Source organism: Sus scrofa, chromosome 4 (genome assembly GCF_054392235.1).
Source record: "Sus scrofa isolate SSC_HxYL_T2T_F1_AM1 chromosome 4, Sscrofa_HxYL_maternal_Yorkshire_Landrace_v2.0, whole genome shotgun sequence".
Classification (NCBI taxonomy): domain Eukaryota; kingdom Metazoa; phylum Chordata; class Mammalia; order Artiodactyla; family Suidae; genus Sus; species Sus scrofa.
The window spans coordinates 100,777,182-100,794,716 of record NC_139386.1 but is presented as its reverse complement, the minus strand read 5'-3'; the positions used below and the strand labels follow the sequence as shown (position 1 = coordinate 100,794,716).

The following is a 17,535-nucleotide window of genomic DNA, read 5'->3' as shown; positions in this document are numbered from 1 at the left end:
AATTTGTCACTCAAAAGGAACTCTATTTTTTGACCCTAAAAAATAACTTAAAGGAGGGTAGGAGGTCATATTGCACCCCTCTTCACCCTGCCCTTGTTCAACCTGGGACAAAAATGACTCTCCACATGGTCCCAGGACACAGTGATGACCTCCGTCCACAGCCGTGATGTACCTGCTCTTTGCATGTATTGCTATGCTGTGGACCTCTTCTCACACTGTTAACCAATGCTAGCCTGATTTTTAATAACAGCATAGTGATCCTTTGTTTGCATGTATCAAAATATGCTTTATTAATCCAATATTGGCAGACATTTAAATTACGTTCAGTGTATACATTTCAATCATTCTTCCTTAATATTGATATTTCTTTGGGATTTTAGCATGTGTGCTAGGTGCTGGGGAGAAGGGGAACAGAAATGAATTCATACCCCTTTCCCCCACCAGACCCTCCATTGTGCATCGCCTCCGAAGCCCCACACCAGAGCTGCCACCCACTTCTCATTATCACATTCAAGTCCCTGAAACACCAGTTTCACAGCCAACCTGCACACATTCACACCTGGACACAGGCATCACCACTGCAGGGAAAGCACCCATATACTAGATCCAAGAGGAATCCCCATTGCCAGGACTTGCTTCTGTAGGAGAAAAGGAGAACAGGAGAGCCCCAGCAGCCTTCCTCACCCCAGTATAAAAACAGTAGATACCTTTAGAGTACTACATCAATCTGTATGTGTCCAGATACTTACTATTATCCATGAGACTTATGCTTTCCTATGCTTTCACACAGCTGTTTAGGGAGTTTTCATTTCAGCTTGAAGAATCCTTTTAAGCATTTCTGTGAGGAATGCCTAGTGGCAAAAAAAAAAAAAAAAAACAAAACAAAAAAAAAAACACCCTCCCTCAAATTTGTCTGTCTGGGAAAAGAAAAGCCTATGATCTCACAGTTTCATGGGTGAATTCTCCTAAGCATTCAAAGAAGAATACCAATGCTTCTTAAACTCTTTCAAAAAAACTGAAGAAGGAGGAACACTTCCAAACATAGTTCTTAAGGCCAGTCTCACCCTGATATCACAGTTCTTTAAGGCAAAGAGTCTATAAGAAAATAAAACTACAAGTGATATACCTGATGAACATAGATGCAAAAATCCTTAATGAAATCATAGCAAACTGAATTCAACAGTACCATGACTAAGTGGGGTTTATCTCATGGATGCAAGGATGGTTCAATATGTGTAAATCAATCAAGGTGATATAACATATTAACAAAATGAATGGGAAAAAACACATGATTATCTCGATAAATGAATAAAAGACATTTGACAAAGTTCGACAATCATTCATGATTAAAACTCTCAACAAAATAGCTACAGAAGCATCTTATCTCAACACAATAAAGACCATATATGAGAAGCCCATGGGTACCCTCATAGTTAATGGGAAAAAAAACAAAATTTCCCCTCTAAGATCTGGCATAAAGCCAGGATGCCTACTCTTGCCACTTCTTATCAACATAATAATGGAAGATCTAACTAGAGAAATTAGGCAAGAAAAATAAATAAATAAAAGGCATCCAATAGTAAAAGAAGAAATGAAATAAAAACATCTTTTTGCATATGACATGATTATATTCATAGAAAACCCTAAAGATTAAACCAAAAAAAAAATATGTTATAAATTATAAATTCAGTAAAGTTTTAAGGCACAAAATCAATCTCTTTTTTTTTCTTTTCTTTTTTTTCCTCTTTTTAGGGCCATACCCATGATATATGGAAGTTCCCAGGCTAGGGGTCAAATCAGAGCTGTAGCTGCCAGCCTACACCACAGCCACAGCAATGCCAGATCCAAGCCTCTCCATGACCTACAACACAGCTCACAGCAATACCAGATCATTAACCCACTGAGCAAGGCCAGGAATCAAACCTGTTTCTTCATGGATACTAGTCAAGTTCATTACTACTGAGCCACAATGGGAACTCCCTCAATTGTGTTTCTATACACAAACAACAAGCTATCCAAAGAGAAATTAAGGAAAAAATCTCATTCACAATAGCAGCAAAAAGAAATACTTATGAAATAAAAAAACAAAAGAATTGTACTCAGAAAAATTATAAAAGATTTAGGAAGGAAAATTAAAAAGGCACAAAGGGAAAGACATCCTATGTTCATGGATTGGAAGCATTAATATTGGTAAAATGTCCACACTACCCAAAGTGATCTACAGATCCAATGCAATCCCTATCAAAATCCCAGTGGCATTGTTTTTTGTTTGTTTGTTTGTTGTTGTTGTTGTTGTCTTTTCTAGGGCCACACTCACAGCATATGGAGGTTCCCAGGCTAGGGGTCTAATCAGAGCCAGAGCTGCAAGCCTACACCAAAGCCACAGCAACACAGAATCTGGGCTGCATCTGCAGCCTACACCACAGCTCACAGCAATGCTGGATCCTTAACCCACTGAACAAGGCCAGGGATTGAACCTGCAACCTCATGGTTCCTAGTCGGATTCATTAACCACTGAGCCATGATGGGAACTCCCCCAGTGGCATTGTTTACAGAAATATAAAAACAGCTCTAAAATTCGTATGGAACTTCAAAAGACCCTTAATAGCTAAAGCAATCTTGGGCAAGAAGAATAAAGCTAAAAACATCACATTTGCTGATTTCAAAATTCATTACAAAACTGTAGTAATCAAAGCAGTATGGTACTGACATAAGAATAGACATAGAGATCAAGGGAACAGAATGGGAAGCCCACAAATAAATCCACACACACAAGGTCAACTGATCTTCCACATGCATGCCAAGAACACAAAATGAGGGAAAGACAGTCTCTTCAATAAATAGTGTTGGGAAAACTGAATATCCATATGCAGAAAAACGAAATGGAACCCTAATCTCACCATATATACAAAAATCAACTAAAAAAAGGATTAAAGACTTAAACATAAGTCCTGAAACTGTAAAACTACTAGAAGAAAACATAAGGGAAAAGTTTCTTGACGCTGAGCTGGGCAATAATTTTTTGAAAGTGAACCTCAAAATCACAGGCAACACAAGCAAAAATAGACAAATGGGATTGCATTAAATTAAAAGGTTCTGCACAGCAAAGGAAACAATCAACAGAGTGAAAAGGCAACCAACAGAATAGGAGGAAATATTTGCAAACCATATATTTGATAAGGGGTTAATATCCAAAATAGATAAAGAACTCATACAACACAATAGCAAAAAAAAAAAAAAAAAAAAACCTACACAAAAGAATCTGAATAGATGCATTTTATATTTTACTTATTTTCAGAGGGTGTATTATTTTTGTTATGCTTACCAGTTAAGTTATTCTTTTAAATTTCCTATTTGTCTCAGCATATTTTCCATTCCACTTCTCCAGTGGGAGTCACTTAATCTGTTTCTTAAGATCCATGTTATAATAATCTGTGTGAATGTAATTGTGTGTAAATGTATGTATTTTATTCTGTAAAAAAATTTAAAATAAAAAATAAAATAAATAAATAAATAAAAAGAATCTGAATAGATATTTCTCCAAAGAGAAATACATTTATATAACTATCTGAAGTTATTAATGTGTTATTAAGTATTAATGTGCTTGATTGTGATGACTGTTTCACAATGTATTCTGTATATCAAATCATCAAATTGTCCACCTTGAGTGGGGTGGTTTGGGGAGCTTGGGGCTAATAGATACAAACAATTGCCTTTGGAAGGGATTAGCAATGAGATCCTGCTGTGTAGCACTGGGAACTATGTCTAGTCACTTATGATGGAGCATGATAATGTGTGAAAATAGAATGTGTACATGTATGTGTAACTGTATGCTGTACAGTAGGAAAAAAAATTGTATTGGGGAAATAACTACTAAAAATAATAATAATAATAATTAATAAAATAAAATAAAATAAAAAATAAATTGTCCACCTTAAATAGATATAATTTTTGTCAAATATTCCTCAATAAAAAATAAACTGGGAGTTCCCACTGTGGCTCAGTGGTAACGAACCGGACTAGTATCCGTGAGGAAGCAGGCTTGATTCCTGGCCCTGCTCAGTGGGGTAAGGATCCAGCGTTGCCAGGAGTTGCGGCATAGGCTGCGGATATGGCTGGGATCCAGTGTTGCTGTGGCTGTGGCGCAGTCTGGCAGCTGAAGCTCCAATTCAACCCCTAGCCTGGGAACTTCCATATGCCATGGGTGTAGTCCTAAAGTAGGTAAATAAATAAATAAATAAATTAGAGTTCTCTTGCAGCACAGTAAGTTAAGGATCCAGCATGTCATTGCAGTGGCTTGGGTTGTTACTGTAGCAGGAGTTCGATTCCTGGCCCAGGAACTTCCACATGCCAAAGGAATGGCCAAAAAGAATGAATGAATGAATAAGATAACATTCTGCCTTCTAGAAGTTCATAGTCTGGAGGTACAGACACCTAGACAGAACTTCAAGGTAGGGCACTTAGAAAAAAACAAGTTTGGTGACAGTCAGGCATCCCCACCAGGACACAGCCCCAACATTTGCAGATATCCCAGCCTTCAAGGTCTTTCTAGTTGTGAAGACTAGTCTTTGAAAACGACACCTTGTGGCAACCAGTGGTCACTGCAGCAGAGGACTCCATTAACTTGAGAAAGAACTCACCCTTAGAGGCCTTGAAGCCTCCAGGGGTTTAGACAGTTCAAGGATCGGTGAAGACCTCAAGAGAAGTGTTTTAGATTTCTTGCTGGGTTGTGCAGGTCAGGGATGTGAGAGAACTTGAAAAAAAAGCTCCTTTAAAAAGTAAAGAAATATGGCTACTTTAATACCCAACATGATGAATCAGGTTATACAGGTTAAATATTGAGGCTCCATTTGGGATTTTTGCCAGTTCTCATTCTATTTCCTCTATATTTTATAGGGCTATTTTATCTTTATAATTAGAGCAAACTGATATCATAGTCAGTGATATCAGCAACTGGTATCTGAAACATGGGATGGGCTAAAGAATCCTTAAGGGGGAGTTCCCGTCGTGGCGCAGTGGTTAACGAATCCGACTAGGAACCATGAGGTTGCGGGTTCGGTCCCTGGCCTTGCTCAGTGGGTTAAAGATCCGGCGTTGCCATGAGCTGTGGTGTAGGTTGCAGACGCGGCTCGGATCCCGCGTTGCTGTGGCTCTGGCGTAGGCCGGTGGCTACAGCTCCGATTCAACCCCTGGCCTGGGAACCTCCATATGCCGTGGGAGCGGCCCAAGAAATAGCAACAACAACAACAAAGACAAAAAGACAAAAAAAAAAAAAAAGAATCCTTAAGGGGAATATTTAGGATGAAAGAGAACAGAAGTGTGATATAATTGTATTTTCTTGGTAACTTAATTTCTCTACCATGTAGAAAATTAGAATAGTATCAGAGTACAGGGAATGCCTTCTGTAAGCTTGAGAGGTTTCCCGAGACTGAGAAAATAACTAAAAGTATAAAAATAACTTAAAAGGTGCTTCCTCTGTGCCAAATACTGCCCCATGGACTTTGCATACATCCATTCATCTTTAGAACAGTTGCTGATCAGGAACCCAAAGAACAACAAGGTAAGGAATGTGCTCAAAGTGGCTTAGCTAGGAAATGCAGAGACGTAACTCAAACCCAGCTGTCTAGCTCTATCGAGCCTGTTTTAAAAAAAAGAAAAAGAAAAAGAAAAAAAAAAAAAAAAAAAAAAGGAGTTCCCATAGTAGCTCAGTGGTTAACGAATCTGACTAGCATCCACAAGGACGAAGTTTCCATCCCTGGCCTCATTCAGTGGGTTAAGGATCCAGCGTTGCTGTGAGTTGTGGTGTAGGTCACAGATGCAGCTTGAATCCTGCATTGCTGTGGCTGTGGCATAGGCTGACGGCTACAGATCCAATTTGCCCCTTAGCCTGGGAACCTCCATATGCCATGGATGTAGCCCTAAAAAGAAAAAAGAAAAAAAAAAGCTTTATTGAGATGAGATATCATTGACATATTAAAATTGTATACATTTAAGGTATTCAACTTGATGTTTTAATATCCATATACTTTGTGAAATGATCGCCGTAAGGAAATTAACACATGCATCACTCACACAGTTACCATTTTATGTGTATGTGTGTTTTGAAAAGACTTAAAATCTATCCCCTTTTTTTGCAGCGGTTTTTTTGTTTGTTTGTTTTGGCTACACCTGTGGCATGTGGAAGTTCCCAGGCCAAGGACTGAACCAGCGCCAGAGCAGCAATCTGGGCTGCTGCAGTGATAATGCGGGATATTTTACTTGCTGCGCCACAAAGGAATTCCAAGATCTGTCCTCTTAGACTACAAGTATAGAGTATGGTATTGTTAATTATCATCTCCATGCTGTACATGAACCATCCCATTCCCTTACTTCTGAATAAGAGGTATTATCACCAGGGGAGGTGCCCTGCAGTGACAGAAGAGGACCGATACAAAGGCACACTCAGGTGGGAGCCAGCTTGATGCGTTCAAGGGACAGAGAGAGGAGATGGAACAATGTACATGAAGAGCAGAGAGAGAGAGGAGGTAAGGTCTGAGAGGCGAGCAGAGCCAGGGCAAGGAGGACTTTGCAAACTGGGGTTTTGCACGAAATGGGATGGGACACCACAAAAGAGATGTCATATTCATGGATTAGAAGCCTGCTATTGTAGAGTTCTCAGCTCTTCCCAAAGCGATCTATAGATTCAGAGCCTTCTCCATCAAAATTCTAGCCAGGATTTTTGCAGAAATTGACAAGCTAATTTTAAAAAATACATGGCAAAAAACCTAAGAAAAGCCAAAACAATTACAGAGAAGGAAAGAGTTGGAGAATTTACAGTACTAGATGTTAATTAAGCTTTATTGTCATAGCTGCCATAACCAAGGCACTGTCAAAGAGACCAAAAGAATATCTTGGCCAATTTAAAAGAAGATAAACCCTGCAATATAGGCTTTCAGACCACAGGGGAAATAAAATAAAAATCAATAATAAAAAGATAGGTGGAAAACGTCAACATTTTTACAGATCAAATAACACATTTCTAAGTAATATGTGGGTCAAAGAAGATACATCAAGAGAAAATAAAAAATATTTTGAACTGAAGGAAAAGGAAAATACAACTTATCAAAATATCATTTTGGGATGCAGCAAAAGCAAGGCTCAGAGGGTAATTTTTAACACTGGAAACTCTCAATAACCTAAGTTTCCATTTTAGGAAATTTAAGGCTAGCACAATGCTTGGTGCAGATTGTTCATAAATGGAAAGGGCTTTTTGTTTGTTTTTTGTTTTTATTATTAACTGTTTTTCTCTTCCTTCCTTTTTTGTTCTTTTTATGGCCCTATCCATGGCGTAGGGAAATTCTCAGGCTGGAGTCAAATTGGAGCTGCAGCTGCCAGCCTATGCCACAGCTACAGCAATGCCAGATCCATGCCATGTCTGCAACCTACACCACAGCTCACAGCACTGGTGGATACAAAACCTACTGAGCAGGGCCAAGGATCAAACCCGAGTCCTCACAGATACTAGCTGGCTTTGTTTCCACGGAGCCACAACAAGAACTCCAATTACTAGAAATTATGTCATAATGCCCAGATGCGTGCACAAATCCAATCATCCTTTCCAGACACCCATAGCCACCGTTCCCGGAGTGCAGCAAGCCCTTCATCTCTGTTCTAACCCAGAGTCTCCCATCCCTTTCACCCTGGCCCCTTGGGGCTTGTGATGGGGCAAAGGTTCAGGGTGAGGTGGCCTGGGTGGAGAGCGCACTGGGAGGCCCCAGGGTTCTGATGGGAAATCTGGGCAGGGCCGCCATGCTCTGGGAAGTTGGTAGAACACGGCCAGTTTTCCTGGAGGCAACAGGCCAGCTCTGATCCTCACAGAAGAGCCTGGGTTTTTGCCCAGATCCGTATTTTTCTTGGGTCTTCTCCTCTGTGGCTCCGTGTCAGGCTGGTGATTTGGGTCTGCCCCTTGCCCTCCAAGGCTCAGTGCCTGGGTCTGCCCTGTTGTCCACTCACACAGGGGACCAATCATCTCTGCTTCCACCTCAGGGAAGCACAGAGCTTGTTCACAGATAGTGGATCTTTTTCTGTTACTTTATTTTTATTTTATTTTTTTATTTTATTTTTGTCCTATTGGGGCCACAACTATGGCACAGGGAGGTTCCCAGGCTAAGGGTCCAATCGGACCCGTAGCCAGCAGCCTACACCACAGCCACAGCAACACGGGATGCAAGACACATCTGTGACCCACCCGACAGCTCACGACAACGCCAGATCCTTAACCCACTGCCCAAGGCCAGGGTTCAAACCCGCATCCTCATGGATGCTAGTTGGGTTCGTTAACCACTGAGCCACGACGGGAACTCCAGATAGTGGTTCTTGATGGCTATTTTCCTCATTGCCTGGATGGGTGAACAGAACAATCTTCCTTTCCAGACACCCAAAGCCTCACAGAGGTTCAAGCTGCGTTTGACCTGGATGGGCAGCCCTTGGGTTCCAAAGGCTTTTTGGCTGAGGCACTGGAAGCTTCTCTGTAGTCCTCTGGATGGAAGGGAATGCTAAGGGCGATGCTGGGCTGCGATGGGCTGCCGAGAATGGTTGCAAACCCTGATCTCTTTCACAGCAAACAGTTTTGATCCAAAGACGGTCCCTGGGACCCAAGCTCTGCGTCCTGAGGCTCATCCTCTCCTCGTTCCCCAAACACCCAGCACAGGCACAACCAGGGCTGCCCTGGGCCCCTTCCACACACATTCACCAGACAAGGGGGCTGATACCCTGGGACAAGATGAGGCCACAGGTCAAAGTCCCTGGCCATCTGAGCGGGAAACCACTCAAGAAGGAAGACAAGAAAATGAACAACATGTGGGCTTTGAAGCAGAAATATTAGAAATCACGGGCACATTCACACGAAGGAATATTTTACAGCAATGAAAAAACACAGGACACTCTCTAACAAACATGGATAAGGCTTACAACGTTCCTCTTGAGCTAAAGAATGTAGCTACAGAAGACTCTTTCCACTCGTGCAAATTCAGAAAGAAATGAGGCAAAACTACAGTGTCTACAGACATATGCTTAAGTGGGAAAATACAAAGCAAACAAAAGGGAGCCTTATCGTGAGAGTCCAAGTGGTGGTTTTCTTGGGAGGACAGAGAAGGGCAGTGGGTGAGGGGGTGTCGCCACTGGTCCCTTTCGACCTGGGTGATGGGCAGAGGTGGTAGAGAGCATTTATTGGGCTGCGTGTCCATTATGTTTTCCCTCTTGGCTGCCCCAGGGCACATGGAGTTCCTGGGCCAGGGGTCAGATCGGAGCTGCGGCTGCACCTACACTGAAGCCGCAGCAACACGGGATCCTTAACCCACTGTGCAGGGCCTGGGTCCCAGCACTCCAGACAGGCCCCCAATCCCGTTGTGCCATAGGGGGAACTCCTGTACATACATTTTCGTTTGCCATGCATTTCTGTAAGCTTGGCCTATGTAAAAATAAAACCTGTCACAGTCCATGGACCAAAATAACTAGTCATGTTGGCAACAATGCTTACCTATACACAGAACAACTCGAGGCTTCTGGGGGGAGAGGACGGGGAATGCGGATTAGAGGAAAAGAAACAGATAAATGAAAGAAGACAGGGAACCTGCCAGAGATCAGGACCTGAAGCTTATGAAGCGCTCAGCTCCTGAAACGGAGGCCAAGGATCGGACAAAAGGAAAATTTATTGTAAAAATTACCAATGAATTTGAAGTACTTTGGCAGGGTTCAAACTTCCCAAGCTATGACTGGGCTTAACTGGGAACTCAGTCCCACTTCTCCCGCCCGAAGAGTCAGTTGCATCCTTCCAGGGAGGGTTTCAGCAGGGCTGAGAAGAGATTAAATCAGTGAATCAGGGGGTGTGTGCTGGAAATGCGGACAGGATGGGGACGGGGAGGCTGGGTGGGTGGGAGGGAGCGGCTGGGCCCAGGGCCACCAAAGCCGGAACCCGACCCCTCACTCCATGGGAGGACAGTCTAAGGGGAACAGAGAGTCAGCAGGGTGGCTCCCCGGAGGCCCCCAGGCCTCAGCCTGCCTCCAGGCTCCTGGTTCCCGCTCCTGGACCAGCCTCTCCGCGGCAGGGTGGGGCACAGGAGAGGCCAGAGCAGGGCCTCTGACTCCTGAGCACGCTGTTTTGCATGGAGGAAGGAGGAAGGCCCTTGAAGACCTGGGGGAAGTCAGAGTCAAGGGGCCGGGAGGCAACGTGGCCCAACCCCTTTCTGCGGGCTCCTTCCATGGCCATCCGCACCTCTGGACCCCGCCTGGAGGGCCCAGCACCCGGGGCTGCAGAGTGAACTCCAGAGGGGAGAGGTGACGTCCCCACTCGGGGCTCTGAGCCCCACTGTCCCTTCGGCTGCAGGTGACAGGGCTGAGCCCACCCCCCTCTGTGTGTTCCCTCCTCTGTCACTGTGGGTCCTGACACCTGTCTCCCTCCCAGGACCCCCCACCCCCTCCAGGATGTGAAGGTGGCAGTGACCCTGCTTCCTGGCCCCGGACCGTGAGTTCCCAGGGCACAGGCCTGAGGTTTCGCTGAAGGACTGAGGCTCAGGCTTTTCTGGGCTCACATCCTGACTGCGGTCCCCCCGCTGTAGGCGCTCACTTTACCTACATCCTGACGCGCCTATTTGCCACTCCTAACCCGTGGAGACAGTGGATCTTGGTCAGAGGCGGTGAGGATCACGCAGGCAGAGGCCACAGCGGGGCCCGTGGGGCCGGACACGTTGGCAGCTCTCAGCACGGGGCGGGGGTCGGGGCACTTTCAGCTCTCAGACCAAGTGTGTAGAGGCTCCGAGGGAACGGAAGTGGCCAGGCTGCCCTCACCCTCTTTAGGTCCAGAAACCCAGTTTCCGCTACCCCATCCCCTGAGCTGGGGTGACACCTGCCACGGGCCGCCCAGCCCCACATCAAGCTGGGCTCAGGAGAAGCTCTGCGGGAGGCTCCCTGGGAGGTGCAGGACCCAGTGACCTGGGATTGTGCCTGGAAATGCTGAGCATGCCCTCAAGGGTGTGGCCACCCACCTGAGCGGGGGCAGAGCTCCCGGGAGCAGGCGGCACCCACAGCCCCAGGGCTCCCAGCTGAGCCTTATAAAGGGACCGCTCTGGGCCCCAGAGCACAGCTCACTCAGCCTCCTCTTCAGGGACGTCCCCTCAGCTCAGGTGAGTCTCACCTGCCTCTGTGCCTTTTCCAGGAGGAGCGCACAGCCCAGTGAGGAGCAGCAGGGTGGCAGCTCTGGGAGGGGATTCAGGAGCCTGGGGGACCGTCGCAGCTCTGCCAGCTGCAGGGCCCCATCCGTCCAGCAAGCGGGCTGACCCGATGCCCCCCGTTCCTCCCTGGGCTCCTCGGTGACGCCTCTGGTAGAAAGGCTCCCAGGGGGCACCGAGGGCACCCCCTCCTCCTCTTCTTCTTTCTTCTCTGGATTCACCTGCCTGTCAGGCCCTGGGCTGCTGAGGACCCCACCCCCTCAGCCTTGGGGAGAGTGGGGGCCCCTGCCCAAGCCTGGAAGGCTCCCTAACCCCAGGCCTGGGACCCCCACTCACCATTGCTCTGGATCAACCCCCCACCCCCCCACAGGGACATGCTCAGTGACCCTCTGGACACATGGCTCAGCTCTGGTCTTGGCCAAGGGGACAGAAGGCCTTAGGTGGCTCCTCTTAGGGACAAAAGAACAGGACTCTTTCTCCCTCCCATGTCACCAGGAGGGGTTGGGGGTTGTCCTAGATGCCCAGGCCTGAAAACAAAGCCATTTCCATTTCCTGGAAGTTCTGGAAAGCCTGGGATGTGAGGGCTGCGCTGTCCGGCTCCTCCGGCTGGGGTCCAGGGCAGCCCAGACCTCTGACTGCTGGTGGGGAACCTGCTCCGGGAAGTCAGACCTTCCCTTTGCTTCACTGAGATCAAGCCTTGGAGACGTCAGAGAGCAGAGAGGCAGGCAGGGCGGATCAGCCCCAAGAACATGCACTTCTCACCCCTCCATCCCCGCATCCCCCCAACAGCCTAGGGCTTTCTGTCCATTTCAAACCCCAGGCTGACTCTGGTGCCCTGTCCCTCTTTCTGGCTCTCGGGGAGGGTCCAGCAAGACCTCCCCAGGGCTCAGGACGGGGCTGTGTGCCTACACGCATGCTGGGCAGCTCCCCCAGCCCATTTCCCCAGGAGCTTGCTTTGGGTCACTGCGGGCTCCGGGGCGCCTTCCCACTGCAGCCCAGGAGGGTCAGGCCAGAGCCGTGAGGCCCCTGCTCCCAGCCTCCCTTTCCTGCTGTCCGCCCACCCACCCACCCCCTCCCCGGGCGGGGGTGGGGGGGAGCCCCTCCCCTGGGGGAAGGACACCACCTGGCACTGTCTCTCTTTCTGGCAGCTGTTTCGAAAGCCAAGATGAGCACCACTCCGGCCGAGAAGTCCATGATGGACACGATCGACCTGTTCCACAAATTCACAGACGACAGTGACACCATGGACAAGGAGGGCCTGCTGAAGCTGCTGCAGGAGAATTTCCCCAACTTCCTCAGTGCCTGTGTGAGTTGGGATCCGCTTCCCCACATCGCTTGAGCCCTGGCGTGGCTGAGGACCCTGTGCCCTGTGACCTGGGACAGGTCACTCTTATTCGCTGATCCTCCACGTTCTCGTCTGGGAAAGGGGCGGTGGGACTTCCTAGCCTGCCTTCTTACCGGGGTGCACAGATCGGGTACCTGTAGCCAAGTAGGAACATGTCTGGTAGACACGGTTGTTCGTAGGTGGTCAGAAAGGGCTCCGACTGGGGGGCAGGGAAGGGTCCCCTCTCACCTGTCACACCCCCTGCGTGAGCCTCAAGCCCATGTGCTCTCCCATCAGGGTCCTTGAGATTCGAGGGAAGGTGATAGAAGTTCCATCGCTGACGGACAGAAGTGTTTTTTTGTTTTTGTTTTTTAAGAGGAGGGACCACAATTGTCTTCATGGATTTGTTTGGAAGTATAGTTGGTTCCCAATGTTCTAGTAGTTTCAAGGGTACGACATCGTGATTGGATGTGTTTACAGACCCCCCCCCAATCGAGGGAATTATCAACTGTCGGCCACAGTTCCTGAGCTGTCCTTTCCCGGCTTGTGCCCTATTCGTTTTATACCTGGTCGTTGGTGCCTCTGAATCCCCATCCCTCTCCCTGCTGGTGACCACCAGGCTGTTCCCTGGCTATATGCAGAATTTTTAAAAATAGCTTAATGAATTTTATTACATTTATGGGTGTACAACAACCATCACAACCAAATTTTACAGCATTTCCATGCCAAACCCCCAGCCCACCCCCCCACCCCCAACCTGTCTCCTTTGGAAACCATAAGTTTTTCAAAGTCCGTGAGTCAGTATCTGTTCTGCAAAGAAGTTCATTGTGTCCTTTTTTTTAGGTGCCACATGTCAGTGGTAGGTAGCATCGGATGGTGGTGTCTCATTGTCTGACTGACTTCACTTCGCTGTACATATGCAGGATGTCACTTCCTTCTTTACCAGGAAGCCCTCATTTGCAGACCTGGTTAAATCTGATCATTAGAATGTACTGAACTGATCACCAGCAGAAGGGGTTCCTAGGTGATGGAGAGACCAGGCCAGCAAGAAGTGGGAACTCAGAGTGTGTCAGGCTCTGCAGGTCACGAAGAAGACAGGAGAGGAGGGTTAGGCTGAAGAGGGCCAGGGTGGGGCTTCTTTCATTCACATATTTACACGGTTGATGTAGCGTGGCTTTCCCCTGTGTGTCCGTGTCAGGTGCACAGCGAGGTGATTCCCTCATGTGTCTGGGTCGGGCTTATTTTGAGTCCCAGGGTCGACCTCAGGAAGGTGGTGCCTTGGAGGGGGCTGGGGCCCTTGGAGGGGCTTGGGGAGTGGGGCTGGGGCTGGAGACCACCCCGGCAGCTCTCTGATCAAGGCAGCCCTGGGCAGAGCCCGCTCCCCATGGGAAGTCTCGGGCCAGGGCCTGTCCCTGACCTGCAGGCTGATGTTCCTGTCCCCACGCCCACTTCCCCTCCTCTCACGGTCCCACCAGCCGCATCCGTGCTGCCTCCAGGGCTCGCCTCCCTGTCTCTGCCTCCTCCTCTTCTGCCAGCCCGCAACCCTCTGGGGACTGAATTGGCTTTGTTTTTGTGTCTTTTCCCACAGGACAAAAATGGTGTCGATTACCTGGCTAATATCTTTGAGCAAAAGGACAAGAATAAGGACCAGAGGATTGAGTTTTCTGAGTTTCTGTCCTTGCTGGGGGACATAGCCACGGGCTACCACAAACACAGCCATCAACAAGAACTCTGTCCTCCGGGACATCAGTGAGCCCAGAGCCCTCCAGAGAACTCAAGATACAATAAAGTGTCTTTTCTGGTTAGACATTTGTGTTAGTGCTTCCTTTTCTTTGATGTGTGCATCTCAGACAAAATGTACAGCTGCCAGTTACCCGCTTGTAGATTCTCCACTAGATGCAAAAACCTTCCCAGAGAGTTCCTTACGGTGCCCTGAGACCTGACTCGGTCACTCTTTTCTGTTGGACCTTGGGATTCACCTGTGTGCCTTGTACCTGGGATTGAGTGTTGTAAGCAGCTAGTTGAGGTTTTGTTCAGGTTACAAGCTAGACCTCTCATCTGGGGTCTTGCGGGCCCAGGTGGGCCCTTGGTGCTAGACGACTTTCATGAGAGTGACAGACTTTGTCATCTTCCTTTCAAATATGGTTTCTAAATGCCATCTAGGGCCCAGATGGTTCTGGTCAATGCTTAGGGGGTGGGCATTTGGGGTAGATGCTAACATCCCTGCACCAGACGAAGGGGCTGGCTGGGAGCACATGGTTCGTGAGCCAGGTGCCATGCTGGGAAATGAAGATGCAGGAATAAAAGTGATGCAATGGCTGCCCCCCGCCCCCAACACTGCCCAATGCCCATTTTCTGTATCCTCTCCACTTTGGGTTGCAAATTCTCTCCAGTTTTAAGCCCTTCAAACCCTTCAGACCAAAGGACAGAGTCAGCATGTGTCTGCATTCCCAGTGCCATTTTCTGACCTTTTCTTTACTATCCCCCATACGCCTACAACCTGCCCCCACCTTGAGGCTCATGCCGTGCTGCCATAAGATTTATTTTCTTTTCTTGCCAGATTTGCACACTTTTCTTCCATTTGGCCATACCCATGGCATGTGGAGATTCCCGGGCAAGGGTTCAAACCCAAGCCACAGCAGTGACCTGAGGTCCTGCAGCGACAATGCCAGATCCTTAACTGGCTGCACCACAAGAGAACTCCAGATGTGCACACACTTCTGATGCATAGAGGGCTTAGGCATTGGGTTCTAGTCACCTTTTCTATCTCACCGGGAAAACATAGGTGAAGTAAGTGAGCCATCTGAGGCCAGATTTCCTCGAAGTAGAAACTAAGATGGGGCTTCTTGTGTGTTTATTGAGGGAGTGCTGTCAGGTGAACCTTGACAGGGAGTGAGGGGAACAGCATAGGACAGGGGGAGAAACTGGACAAAGACGTGCGCTCCGCTTCCCTTAGCTTCAGTCTGATTCCATGGGGAGCTCTGGAGCAGGAATGAAATGAGCGCTGTCCCACCTTAAAGCAAAGAGGCCCAGCTTTTGTTCCCCTTTCTCAGGTAGTCATTGACTGCAGGCCATCCCCAGGGGGGAGGCATAGGATTCTAGGCATTCCTGGGCCTGGAGGATCCTTTGGAGCCAAAGCAGGTCTTGGAGAATGATGTCGTTGTGACCTATTCGCAGCCAACACTGATGGGAGCTGGGTGATGGGCGCACTTTCCAGGCAACAGAGATTCGGATGGGGCACCACCACATCTATGGCAGTCCACCCCTTGGACCCACTCAGATCTGCTTGTTTCTTAGGTCAAGTTCATTCCTTCCAGGAAGAGCGTCTCGACTTCCAGACAGCTATGATTTCTGGGGGCAATTTTCAGAGGAGTGGCCTACCTAAATCCCTCACAGCCGCAGCTGATAGTAAAGCCACAACGTGTATTCATTCTCTTCCTTCTCTACCTCCCTTTCTAGATTTTTCTCCCAGGGGCCAGTGCTTGTGCCTGTCGAGGTGGCTTGCCAGGCAGGGTGACCCAGACCATCATTCTTGAAGGATGTGGGCTCCTGGTTCCCATGCCCTTATCAAGCTTTGGTGGTTTTATTACCCATTCACAGTTAAAACTGGACAGAGGAATAGCCCAGTGGATCACCTGAGTGCCAGAAATATTCCTTCCTGCCCCTGTTATGTCGTGAGAGTCCTACATGGTGATCAGGATCCATTATCCTTCCAGGAAAGTGATTCTTTTTTTGCCTCCTGGAGAACAGACCCAGGGAGTCCTAAGCAGCCAGGCAGAAGCAAATGGTCACAGGCTCCTTTGGGCAAAACCTGAGGGAGTCACTACTATATATACTTGCTGTGCTGTTGCAGGGTCTTTCTTTATGGGACCAAGTCTCTCTTTCAATTGATGGCTTGTGGGACTGAGAACTGGATCAGCTTGCAGTCTCTACAGCATTTAGCGTTGTGCCCTAATGAGACTGGTCCCTCCTTCATGGAGCGGATCACCTCAGCCACCGGTTCTCAGACTGTTTTTTCCTTCCCTGCATGCATTCACCTATGGATGTTGTTAAAGTGTAGGTTTCTGGGCCTCACCCTGAAAGATTTACTTTCTTTCCTTTTTTTTTTTTTTTTTTTTTTTGCTTTGTAGGCCCATACATGTGGCATATGGATGTCCCAGGCTAGGGGTCAAATCAGAGCTTTAGCTGCCTGCCTACACTTACACCACAGCAATGCCAGATCCAGGCTGCATCTGCAGCTCTACACCCTACAGCTCATGGCAATGCTGGATCCTTAACCCACTAAGCGAGGGGAGGGACTGAACCCATGTCTTCATGGATATTAGTCGGGTTTGTTATTGCTGAGCCACAACTTTCAAGATTTTCAATGATTAGATCTTAGGTGGGGTCAGCTGATTCTTTCCCAAATGGCTTCAGCTCTTCCGACAAACTGAAGGGAGCAGCAACTTGGGTAGCTCAATAGAGAGGCTGGTTCTAGGTACTTTTGTTGTAAGCATCTTTGCTGCAATATTTCATTGCATAACTAATTGGCGGTAAAGCAATTTTGCTTAAAAGATAGGCTATAAAAATGAAAGAAAAACATTAAAATGGACATAATGAGGGGTTCCCTGGTGGTCTAGCAATTGAGGCTCTGATGTTGTCACTGCAGTGGCTCAGGTCACTGCTGTGGTGCAGGTTCGATCCCTGATCTGGGAACTTCCACGTGCTGTGGGCTCTGCCAAAAAAAGAGACATGTTGAAACATGAATAATGAGTAAGGAAAGAACTGTTGCAAAATACAGAATATTTGAATACATTTAAAATGTGTGTAGATCCATGGCAGTATTACTGAAAGAACTGATTTTATTTTTTTGGTTGCACCTAATCACTTGTCTTCCAAGTCTTTCATATTTTATACTTTTTTTTTTTTCTTTTTTGGGTCATTCTCGTGGCATATGAAAGTTCCTACGTTAGGGGTTGAATTGGAGCTGTACCTGCCAGCCTATGCCACAGCCACAGCAATGTGGGA

At 47.5% G+C, this 17,535-nt stretch overlaps 1 protein-coding gene across 1 annotated transcript; it reads left to right on the top strand.

Annotated features, from left to right (window-relative positions):
• The first annotated feature begins 12,354 nt into the window (after positions 1-12,354).
• S100A7 (S100 calcium binding protein A7) lies at positions 12,355-14,333 on the top strand. The gene is made up of 2 exons (XM_021090794.2): positions 12,355-12,510; positions 14,117-14,333. The coding sequence occupies exons 1-2, from the start codon at positions 12,370-12,372 to the stop codon at positions 14,279-14,281; spliced, it is 306 nt and encodes a 101-aa protein (XP_020946453.1). The 5' UTR covers positions 12,355-12,369; the 3' UTR covers positions 14,282-14,333.
• Positions 14,334-17,535: the final 3,202 nt, after the last annotated feature.

What these genes read in the sequence shown, in the direction of transcription:
- S100A7 (XM_021090794.2), top strand. Translation starts at nt 12,370, where the DNA reads ATGAGCACCACTCCGGCCGAGAAGTCCATGATGGACACGATCGACCTG. An exon ending in CCAACTTCCTCAGTGCCTGT is followed by an intron (nt 12,511 to 14,116) that starts GTGAGTTGGGAT and finishes CTTTTCCCACAG; the next exon opens with GACAAAAATGGTGTCGATTA.